The sequence below is a fragment of the Propithecus coquereli genome, unplaced genomic scaffold (assembly GCF_000956105.1).
Source record: "Propithecus coquereli isolate 6110/MARCELLA unplaced genomic scaffold, Pcoq_1.0 Scaffold770, whole genome shotgun sequence".
Classification (NCBI taxonomy): Eukaryota; Metazoa; Chordata; class Mammalia; order Primates; family Indriidae; genus Propithecus; species Propithecus coquereli.
In genome coordinates, this window is record NW_012153841.1 from 165,265 (window position 1) to 177,166 (window position 11,902).

At 53.4% G+C, this 11,902-nt stretch overlaps 1 protein-coding gene across 1 annotated transcript in view; it reads right to left on the reverse strand.

The window, feature by feature from the left end:
* Positions 1 to 7,144: 7,144 nt before the first annotated feature.
* Positions 7,145 to 11,902, reverse strand: part of SLC6A2 (solute carrier family 6 (neurotransmitter transporter), member 2) — a 42,981-nt gene continuing 38,223 nt past the window's right edge. Inside the window, exons 8-14 of the mRNA XM_012662672.1 lie at positions 11,268 to 11,379; positions 10,800 to 10,928; positions 10,233 to 10,332; positions 9,887 to 9,987; positions 9,477 to 9,644; positions 7,901 to 7,972; positions 7,145 to 7,296 (exon numbers count right to left, since the gene is read on the reverse strand). Coding sequence (XP_012518126.1) covers positions 7,273 to 7,296; positions 7,901 to 7,972; positions 9,477 to 9,644; positions 9,887 to 9,987; positions 10,233 to 10,332; positions 10,800 to 10,928; positions 11,268 to 11,379 — 706 coding nt within the window. The 3' untranslated portion in view covers positions 7,145 to 7,272. The remainder of the gene's footprint in view (positions 7,297 to 7,900; positions 7,973 to 9,476; positions 9,645 to 9,886; positions 9,988 to 10,232; positions 10,333 to 10,799; positions 10,929 to 11,267; positions 11,380 to 11,902) is intronic.

Consider the following 11,902-nt stretch of genomic DNA (forward strand, 5'->3'; position numbering starts at 1 on the left):
GCTGATGCTCCCAAGGCCTCAGCCTCCTGGGAATCCATGGCTTGCACGATGAAGCCAGGTACTCCTTGTGCTGTGTTGCTCTTCCAATTCCAAAACTCAAGAGGAGGGTCTCCGTAAATGTAATTGTGGAGCCCTGGATCCCTAATCTTGTCTCTGATGCTCCCTGGTCTGACTCTGCCGCTCACATGACATGTCAGGGCTGCAGTATTCTTCCTTGTCTGTGAGTGAGTATGACTCACCTGTCAGCGCCACCCTGTCCCTCCTCCCCGTGGACAGGGGATTGCTACCGTCAAGCGAGTGGAGATGTGGGTCGGAGGTCAAAGGCAACTGCAAGGGGGAGCTCAAGGGGTGCAATGCAAGAAGGGAGACTCAACAGGGTCCTGGGAATGGGCTTGAGGTGGGCGGCAGGCAGGTGCCCTGCGGCTGGGCCGACCGTGGCCAGGGGCTTTAGGCCGCTCCTCTCCTGCCCGTCCTGGGCTGGGGTCTGGACTGCAGGACGAGTGAGGGAGGCTCCCCATCTGACAGCCATCTTCTGCGGCAGAGGCAGTGGACCTGGGGCTCCTGGGCATGTCCGGGCTGTGGCCCTTGCTGGGGCTTTCTCTGGGAACAGGGGTGGCCCTCCTTGATTTCCTGCAGCCCAGCCCTTACCCTCATACCCTGCTAGTCTGGCCTGGCTTGGCCTCCCCCAGGCCCGAGGCCGACAAAGCTGGGAGCTGATAAGCAGGACACCAGGACCCAGTTAGTCTCCAGCAGTTTGAGGAGTCTCTGGCCACCACGCCTCAGTCTCCTTCCCTTCCAGGTCAGGGCCAGCCTTAGGGAGCATCGCCCTTGTCAGCAGTCTAGTGGGGGCTGACAGTCAAGGGCTTACAGGGCAGCCAGGCCCTGCAGGAGGCAAGGCCCATGGAGCCTGGTGTTTCCCGAAGCTTGAACTTCCTGCCCAAGTGGTCACATGCACTCAAGCCCAGGAAAACTCAGATTTGGCTACCCAGACCCAAATTCAAGGGGACCATCCTAAGGAGGGGACCATCCTAAGGAGGGAAACCAAGGGGACAAGGGACCTTGGCCGATGAAAACACAGCAGCAGCTGAGCAGCTGGGCTGCCTCTGAAATGGGCAGAGGTGGGTGGGAGGGAGAGGAAATAAACGCTTATCACACAGCTGACATGAACCAAGTCCACAGTAACAAGCTGTGTGGCAGGCGTGTATTCTGAACACACCAGTAACATTCAATCCTCCCAAGACCCTACCAGGTGGTCACTACTGCCATTCCCATTTGCAGATGATAAACCGAGGCAAAGGGGTCAAGTAACTGCCCCGTGGTTTCCCACTGTGGAGTGACAGAACCAGGCTTTAGATCCGGGCACTGCAGCTCCAGAGAGGCTGCTGTTAAGTATACATCACCTTGTTTCATCTTTCTGAAGACTCCTTTACGGCAAACATCCCCACTCTTCAGAAACAAGAAAGCCTCAAAAGTTTTACATAACTTGCCCGAGATCCCACAGCAGTAAGAGTTAGATCTGGGGTTCAAACCCAGGTCTGGTTTAACTGTCGGTTCAAAACATTTGAGAATCTGATAAATATGGAACTTTTCCCTAGAAAACTGGACGTGAATTCATCCAAACAAAAATTGGCATTGAATTTCAGAAGGTTCTTGAAGCCCATGCATGAAAACTTAGTTTTGATGATCCACTCTACAGATGAACAAACCGAGGCCTAGAGAGAGACTACACCTTTTGGAAGGAAATAAAAATGAAGCTATCCAATCTCCCAAAGACAGGGGTGCAATTAAATTTGGGAAAATTCAAAAGCCCAACCAAGTGCCTAACATGAAGCTCATCTGTGTTTCTCTGGCTTCTCCCACGACATTGTGGGCCTAGGGGATGGGGTGGCAGCTGGGGTTGCCAGATCCCCCATCATCCCCAAAAGAGCTGCCCTTCCCCTTCTGGCCTGGCCTCCCTCCCCTGTTCCCACAGGGCCACTAACTCACGAAATGTCAGCATGCGCAGGGAGTGCTGGAAACGCAGCTGCCTTTTGTCTAATTCACTATAATAAACTCTAACTCCAATTTGGGGTTGAAACAAAGTGATGATACCAGCCTCTCTGGGATGTCTGCCCAACTCTAATTTGACAGGCCAAACCACTCCCTACCCCAGGATCCTTGGCATAAACGTATTTGCATCTCTTAAATGCTGCTGGGCAAGGCTGGGCTGTGACTGTCCAAAAAGAATCCCAGGGGCTCCAAATGGAAGGGACCTGAGAGGGTATATAACCTCCCTCCGCCAATCCCACCTGACATTGCTCCCCCTCCTCCCACCTCCCCATGAGACATTGACTGCTATCTCCTTGCATATCTCCAGTGCTGGGGAGCTCACTACTTCTAGCAACAGCCTATTCTCTGTGCAGGTCTAATTTTGCAAGCTGTCTTCCTGGACTTTCTGCCATTGGCCTCAATTCAGTACTTGGGCCCATCATACACTCCGACAGCCTTTACGTATTTGAAGTCATTGACTGAATGATTATTTAACAACACCTCCTTTACTTAGGTGTTGCCATCTACCTGATGATCTGCACTAAAAATAATTACATGTGGGCTGGGCGCGGTGGCTCATGCCTGTAATCCTAGCTCTCTGGGAGGCCGAGGCGGGCGGATCGTTCGAGCTCAGGAGTTCGAGACCAGCCTGGGCAACATAGCGAGACCCCCACCTCTACAGAAAATGAGGAAAATTAGCCGAGCATGGCGGCGCGTGCCTGTAGTCCCAGCTACTCGGGAGGCTGAGGCAGGAGGATCGCTTGAGCCCAGGAGTTTGCGGTTGCTGTGAGCGAAGCTGACGCCACAGCACTCTAGCCTGGGCAACAGAGTGAGACTCTGTCTCAAAAAAAAAAAAATTAAAAAAAATTACATGTAAGTTCACACCTTCCCCAAACAATGACAATACTCAGCTCTAAAGATGCGAATATATCCCTCTTCCCAGAAAAAATCACAAACGCACCAAATTGTGCAGTCTATGAAGTGTGCACTTTATCCTGGAGGCAGTAGGGAGCCATTGCAGGTTTAATTCGATCCAACTGGAGGTCCTGATACCCTTGAAATTCAGCCTTAGAAATGAAAACTAAACTAAACCAGTTCACTTGGTACCCACTTTTTATTTAAATAAAAATGTGTCAATCTCAGAGCTCGGATTACAGATTTAATCCTTCCAGTCTCCTGTTCCACAGATTATAAAAAGAGTTATTTAGTTGAAAGCTTGGCCACTAGGACCAGAAGCTCTTTTTCCCTAGCTGGAAGCTGGTCATAGACAAACCCCCTTGCTTTACATAATATTCGTAGCATTTTACCTTCATGGCAGAAAGCATTCACAACTGCATTACCAGATATGTGGCACAGGAAGTATCCTTTATTATTCTGTACATGGATTTTTTTTTTTCCATGAAGAGAACAATTTTTAAAATAAATCCAAACAAAACACAGAAGTTTGCATGACACTGGAACAGTCCATGACACAGAGAGGACACCACTGAAACGGCCATTATGTACACAGAAGCGGAGAGACAGAGGGACGAGGGCAGGCACCCCAAAAGTGACTTCACATTCACCAACGTGTCAGTGGCTTCTGTGATTGCAGAAACGGCTCTGCCGCCTTCCTGCAGAGCTGTGGACCCCGGGACTTACAAGGGCATGGCAACGTGTTACCTTCCAATTCCTCAAAACAAGCCAAAAAACAAAAGGGTTGGAAACTTTTTTTTTTAATACCAAGTGTTTCTGGCATCAGCTGAAAAAAATATATCTGAGCAATAGGAACTACTGAATGCCCAGAAAAATCGAAGTCCTGAAGACCAGAAATCTCGCATTTCTCTGCTCAGTAGGTCATTGGTCACCAGATCATTTTGGAAATTCCTACAGTAAGGTGATATGCTTCCTGCAAGTAAAGTTATCACAAGAACCTTGTCATGGAGACATGCAGTTTTTTTTTTTTAACTAAATGGGATCTTTGATTATCTGATCCAATCCCTGATTTTACGGACAAGTAACTTTGAAGCCCCAAAAGATGAAGCCACTTTTCTCTGGCCACCCAGCTAGTCAGCTGCAGACCCAGGTCTGTGCAACTCTAAATCCTGTGCTGTCTCCACCACACCACACACCCTCTCTGTTCTTCTCCATTCCGTGGCTTTCAAAAATAATAATAAGCAAACAAATGAAGTGAATTCAACGGGCTTCGTTACGAAGAAATGACTTCTTTGGTAAGAATGCTTCAGCCTCACATTAGCAAGGCTTGAAAACAGATCATATGGCAGGACACTGGCTCCCACCTGGGTGGGGACTCCCTCCGGGAGTTAAGGCAGCTTTGGGGACTTCTGTTCAGCAGGATGCTTGGCAAGAGTTGGCAGGTCCCCTTCTCCTTCGTCTCACTGGCGTGTGGAATGAAGACTAGCAGGAGGGTGCTAAGGAACTAGACGCTGAGTAGATGTGAACGTGATGGTCTGAAACCGATAGTTTACTTTTCATGGAAAATAATAATTCTTTAAAAACCTGGTAAAAATATCAAAAGTGTCAAGTGTCATATACAGTACACAGGAGCACCCTTGTCCTGGGTGACCTCTGCTATTAAAAAAAGGCCACAAAAAAAGAAGTCAAACATTACTTGTGATACAGCACATAATCCGTCTCCGTTAAAGGTGGATGGAAAGGTGGACCCAGTGGTCTCCCAGCTCCTCCCCAAGAACTTCCGGGGGCTTTCCAGGTACCCCCACCTGCCCGGGGGCCTGGACCTGGAGCCAGGTTCCTCCCCTCCCCCAGACTTAGGAGCCACCCCCGCCGCAAGGCAGCACCATGGCACTGGTTGGTGTTGGTTCAGCTAGCACCACGTCTCCCATGCGCCCCTGGGACAAATGTCTGGAGGCAGAAGGGGCCACATGCAGATGGCAAAGGGAAAACTGCGGGCTCTCTTTGAAGTGTGGTCTAAAGCCTGGTCTAAAGCACACGGGCTTTTCTGACTGTTTGCTCTCATTTCAGCCAAACAGACTCAGTTTTTCATGCCCAACTGTTCTAAAGAGTGATTCTTTTCATCAAAAGACAGCAGCTAAATAATTTCCTCTCTGGCAACCACTTAGAGGGGAATAAATGCCACTCTCTCATCTCTTCCCTTCTTCCAACACTTTGTTCTTTTGCTAAGAAATGCTCCTTTGCCACTCAGACGGATTTTTTTTTTTTTTTTATGACAGCCCTGGGTGGGGTGAAGCAAATCATGCAGGAGATTTGAAAGCGCTCAGGGCTGAGAGACGGGGATGCGAATTGAGAGTCCGACTCGATCCCTTAGGAGCTGAGAAACCTTGTGCAAGAGCAGCTGACATGCTGGACCTTGGTTTTCTCACCAGGGAAATGGGGAGATAGAAGCTAGCCCCGCAGTCCTCACAAGGAAGACGGAAGGTGATGCGGGTAAAAGTGCTTTGTAAAATTAAAAAAAAAAAAAAAAATGGTAACACCTAGGGAGGAATCGCCTTTTGTGGGAGGATTTGAAGTCACTAACAGGGCCCAGACCCTCACCCGATTGGATGCTCCGGCCTCGCCTCTCACAAGGCTCCAGGACACCTGCCACCGGGACTGTCTCAGGCCTCGAGCTGGCCTTTTTATATGGGAAGATCAAAAGTGTCCTGATTTTCCCTGTTTTCTCTAAGCAGTGACCCGAGGACCCTGATTCAGGAAGGTAATCTCGGGGCCACCAGAGACAACACCTGCTCCCTGGCCCTGGCTTGCCCCCACATCACCCTCTTCCTGCAGGATCCTTCCGGCTCAGCGACATCCTAGTTTCAGGCAAAGTACCTTCTCGATGCGTCTCCCCACATTCCCCAGTGTCAGTGCAGTGGCCTGTCTTATTTTGGCTCAAGATTCTGCAGTAGGGGCTCCCATAGCCCTTTCCAACAGGGCATAACAGACTCAAACCATAAACAGAAACCCCAAAAAGATGCACCAACTTCGCAAACCATTAATCGTTTCTGTTACTGAAGCCAAACTCACCACCAGCACCACCAGAGGGCGCCACGTGCAAGTCTGTGTCAGGAGTGACCCAGACACCGTCTACACCACCAGCCCGTCCATCCTCTCAGAATATTCTGCCTCACCAGGAGTGATGGGGCTGCCTTGGTCCCACCCTGCCCTCAGAGGTGCCCAGTCTAGTCCATGAAGAGAGACAAAGGGAGTCTTCAGGGCCACGTCCCCATTGCTCATGACCCCTGGGCCACGCTGGGTAGGATTCCCAGGGAAAGGCTTTGCAGGTATCCACGAGCGATAAATAAATACAACAGCCTGTGAGGCTGCCCGTGGGCACCCACCTGGCCCCATGAGGACAGTGTAGAATCCCCTGGTGGAGACAGGCATCTGGCCCCACTGGGTCCCTGCCCGAGGTCCCCCAGGAAGGTCTCAGGAACCACAGATGGGCTTCTGGGCTCCTGTGCTGGACAGACTGACAGAGCAAGGCCAGCCTGGTGGCCTCCGCCAGCTCGTCCGATACAGGTACCTCCGCAGAACCTGCTCACTGTGGTCCATTTACAGTCTTCCCCTTGACACCCACGGCTCTGGGCCATCTGACCACTAGAAACCAGAAGAATGTTCCAGAACACACACGAATCAAACTCAAATTAGCCAGAGTAAAAATTAACTATGAAGGTTTCTGCTCAAGACCCCTCCAAAGCAGCTATCAACTGACTTCATTTCAGGGACAAATAAATCCGAACTCCCAGACTGACGTTCAGAAACCAGAGCTCTAACTGGGGTGAGCAAGAGAGGGGAAGTCCACACACACCCCTCAGTAAATGAGCTGGACTTTTTGTTTGTTTTGTGATTTTTTGGTGTCTGACCCAGAGCTCATCCTCTCTCTGATTTGGTGGACTGGGAATTTCTTCTGTGATCCAAAGTACAAGCAAACGCAGTGGGGAATTTTGCCCAAGCCATGGACCTCAGCTTGGGTGGGCTCCCAGAGTGGGCGAGACTCCCCCGGAACAAAAGGGATTCAACAGAAGTCATTTTTCCTGTTCCCTCCTCTCCTCCTCTCCCGTGAGGCTCAGCGATCCTCCAAGCTCACAGCCCTCAGGCCAGATGAACAGAAGGGGAACAAAAACCAGAGTCACTAAATCGTTTCATAGCTGGGAAAAGAGGAAGGAGGCGTCGGAAAGGACACCTCCCAGGAGAGGAATCCCGAGACAGCGTCCGAGGTGGGAGCGAAGCGGATGCCTTTGACCTGGACGTCGGCAGGTGGGGTTCCTCCTCCGCAGGCCGGGGTCAGATGGCCAACCAGTGCTGCAGCTGCAGAGAAAGACACGCGGCCTTTAGCACGGGCCCAGGCAGGCCGGGGCTGGGAGGAGCGGCAAGGAAGGGAAGCAGAAAAACACCCCCTCCCTCCACAGACCTCAGCAGACACGCAGGATGACTCCCTTGTTGTCGCTGAGGCCCAGAAAGGGCAAGGGAGTCCTCCCAAAGTGACCCAGTGAGTCTGAAGCGAAGTGCTGGGCCCGCCGGGAGCCCCCCCATGCCGCTGTCCCCATGTTTGCAGGGGAAAGGGTGGGCCCAGGTCAGTGTGGTGCCGATGCACCTGCGGCTCTTCCTCCCGGATAAGAAAGTCCCAGCCTAGTTTGGTGGCACTCCATGGCGACAACTCACAGAGGTAGAATAGACTTGTGGGAAGGTTGAGGCAATGGCATCCCAGGACCAAGGAGCAGAGGGGCCGCCCGGGGCTGATAGAAGGCAGGGGACAGTCCCCTCCCCGACCCCGACCTGACACCACACCCCATGGCTACAGCCCACAGCCTTCTGGGTTTTCTGGCTGCTGGTCCTGCCTGGGCGGCGCATAGCAGGGAGTGGCCAGGACCTGCTCCCACGGCCCCCACCCCCGTAGTCCGGCTGCGCCTACCTGGAACTGCCTGACATCCCTCTGGGCCACCAGGTGGTGCTCGTTCTCCGGCGTGATGCCATAGGCCAGTCTCTGTGAGAGGATGGAGGCGGGGAGGAGGCCTCAGCCTGGACCTGGGACACCCTCCCACAGGCCTGGCTGACACCCCCAGATAAGGGCCACCCAGTGATTGGCCCTGAAGCCCCACAGGGACAGCATGCGAGATCTGTGCAGGACAACCACCCTTGCTGGTGGAGCCGGTCGGTTCACACTGTGTCAGACGCCAGGCTAGGCTCCGCGGGTCCAGAGTTGAGGCGGCCCTGTGCTGTCTCTGCTCTTACAGCCCACGTAAGGGACTGGCACCGACCGAACACACACAGAGGTCATTTCAACCCCAGACTGGATCATGTGCACAGTGAGAGCACGGAAGGAGGCACTCGGCCCTGCGGGGGACCAGGGAAGGCCCCGCGAGTGTAGACACATGCAGGGACTCAGGGCGTGTGTTCTAAGCCAGCGGCTGATCACTAGATAATAGGAAGCGTCCCCACTCCCAGGGTGAGAAGAATAGAAAGCTTAGGTCCCTGTTCCCATGTCCAGGATGAGTTCACTGAACACCAACCCTCCCATCCCCCCAGGACAGAGGCCCCCAGACTTTGGGATTTCACGGGCAGGAAACATACACAAAGAATGGGCGTAGGGGTTGTCTTTCTGGAACCCTCTTCCCTAAGCTCCTGCATGTCCTCATTTTGTTTATGTCTCTTCGTTAGAATGTGAGCTCCATGAAGGCAGGGATTTTTGTCCAGTGCCTAGAATCCTGCCTGGCACGTATTAGATTCTCAATAAATACCTGGCAAGTCAGTGGATAAAAGAATGAAGGAATGAAACCTTCGTTTTGCGAAGTAAAGATATGAGGAAAAGACTGTCGCCGTGAATTTATAAAAGAAAGGGTATTTTAACAACCAAATATCAGGAATGACATAACTTCAGATAAAGGGCACCATTTCCCAAATATCTAGGTAAGTTTACACGTACATGCATAAATATTCGCACATACATGTCTAAACACACACATATATAATAATGCATACGTGTAAAAGAAGAAATATATTTCAGAAAACTCTTGGTTTAGGCTGATCAGATTATTCGGCGCCCGAAGGAGGCAGGTAAATACCAAGATGACCAGGTCGCGTGGGCTTCGACAGGGAAAGCCGGGACATCTGGGGACACGACAAACCTCAGCAGGGGACACAGGAGTGAGCCCCGTTCAGGCAGTCTGTCTAATCGTCTCTCAGCGAGCTCCGGGCTCGGCATTGCTTCTCGCATCGGTAATGGTGGAGCAGGAGGGAACCGAACACCTCCTGGTTGCCAGGCGCTGCGCTCGCCACCCCCTTTTTCCTTTCACGACACATATTAATAGTTTTACCCACAGGGCACAAATGTGGAAACTGAGGCTCGGCCGGGGTAAAGAACTTGGCCAATGAGGCGGGTCCTCCTGACCCTAGCGTCTGTGTCCTCTGTCTCCCCGCTCTCTCCCCAACAGGAATGACTCGGTTGGCGCCTTCCTCCCTGTCCCCCGCGGGGCCAGCCCAGCGCTCACCTCCCGAAGGGAGCCCCGCGTGCTGAGGAACTTGTAGACGATGTAGACGGGAACCAGGACCATGGAGGACAGGGCGATGCCCCACCCGACCCAGTTGGCCCAGAGCGGGAAGACGTAGTCGTCATAGGTGAGCGGCTTGAAGTTGACGATGCTGACCACCACCACGAACTGGAGAACAGCGTGGAGGAAAGAAGACAGAGCAGAACGGTGACTTCGGAGCTGGCACAACGCCCGCCCCCCGAGGGCCCTGGGTCCCGGGCTCAAGACCCCCACTTAGGTGGAAGCTGACTGTGGTGTCAGCAGGGCTGAGCCTCCCAAGCGTCCTGTGTGGCCGGGGCCTTTGGATCCACCCCAGCCCCATCCTGGACACGCCCCGTCCCCCCAGGGCTCCCCGGCCACACGCTACACACCAGAAGGAAGGCAGGGCTCACGAACTTCCAGCACAGTCTCCAGTACAGGCCCGGCTTAAACCCCATCATCTGCTGGATGTCGTTGCTGAACCTGTCCACACCTGCGCACACACAGGGCGGGCCCGTCACAGCGGACCCTCCCTTGAGCTTCCGGCCCCCGGGGGACAGCAGGGCAGTGGGGCCAGGTGCTGAACCCCTGGGACTTCGGCAACCTGGGGACAGGCACTTTGCAGGTGTAGAACAAAGGAGGGGACAAACTCCAGGACAACATTGCTCCTTTGCATCTCCAGGCGAAAGGGCTCCGGGGGGACTGGGGGGGCCGGGGCCTTTGCACACGCTCACGCACCGTAAAACCAGGAGACGCCAATGGCTTCCATGAGGACAGCAAACAGGATGGAGGTGCCTGCAGCAAAGGTGTCCAGCAGAGTCAGCACGTAAATTCCGCCCTGGGGCACGGGGAGAAACAGCGTGAAGCTGCGTTGGCCAGAAACGGGCACCGACTGTTGTGCCCATCAGCTCTTACCTGTCCCCCATCCCCCTGGCCCAGAGCCCTGTTTGACAGTGCAGGCGACAGGACTGTGGGGCTATTGCATGGATGTCGGGGGAGTCACCAGGTGCATGGTGGGTGCTTCAGCCAGCACAGAGTGAGACAGTTTCAAAGGGATGTCTATTGCCTGTCAATCAACAAGCAGTTAAGAGGGCAGCCTGGAAACCCTCAGGCTCAGGGGTGGGAGGAGACTACCAGGGCCTGGCCCCAGGGGATCAGGTCCCTGGTGGAGGGTGCCCTGGAGAACATCATTCCTCTGAGCTCAGCCTGGCCCTGCTCACCCCCAGTTCCAGGGCTGGGAATGTCTGACGTCATTGAAATGCAGCCCCAGAAGCTTGGCTGACCCAGGACCCAGCCCCTCCTCACCTTGGTTATGCAAAACAGGGCCAGGAGGAAGGTGCCAAAGGTGACTCCAAATGTGAAGAGTTTCCGGTGTCGCTTTAGGATCTGGAAGTCATCGGCCAGGCCCGTGATGACAGCCTCCATGCCTCCCATCTGGAGGGGAACCAGGTGGGGTGGGGTACAGGAATGAGGGTCTATCTGGACCTCAGGCCCAGGCCCTGGGGTACCTGGGGCCTCCCGCAGCCTGGGACTCATGCACCCCGACTGCTGCCTTGTTCCCTGGAGAAATCGGCAGGTCCTGTCTTCCTCCCCATCCTCTCATCCCATTTATGTCCTGTTCTCAAACAAATTTAGAACTGAGAAACTATGTGGGATGGGGTGGAGGCTTAGGTTAGCTCCCATGTCCCCCTAGTCACCTGTCCCCTGCCCGCGCACTCAGCCTGCGTGGGTACAGGTAAGCTGACGGGGCGCGGAAGGAGCACAACGCCAAACACCGTGGGATCCCTGCGTGTCAGCAAGGGCCTCCTGCAACCAGCTGCTGCAGAAGAGCTTCCAGTGTGGGGACTTCAGGCAGCAGTTTTTGATAAGGATTTTGGCTGCGTTTCTAATTATCAAGCAAAGCGGTCACCTCAGACTCTAGGCTCTGAATCTGAAAGGGTCTCACATCCCACCGCCACGGGCAAATCCCTTCCTTTTGAGGCCACTGCCATGGCGGACAAGATGCATGCAAGCCACCCGGCTCCTCTCCTCTCCTCCTGGCAGACACTGTTCATCACAATCAGTTTTCTCCCCTATGAGCCTGGAAGCAGCCTCAGAATCCTTCTCAACACACTGCCCCTGGCAGATCTGCCGATTGAAAGGCAAAGCCAGCGAGAGGAAACCTCTTTGGTAGCCCTGAGACTTTCTGCAGACTTCCAGGCATGAGGTACTAAGGGTGGACACAGATTTAAAAGGATGACAGTAAATTTCATGTCACATATGGGTAAAATAAAAGGCTGTAAGAAACTACTGAGGTTCAAATGTTTTTGCTGGTTGTTGATGCTGAAACATACGGGGAAAGTGCTTGGTTAGAGAACAAGATTCTAGCCGTGTCCCCTCCTAATCCAGTTTCCCCATCTGCTCGAGAG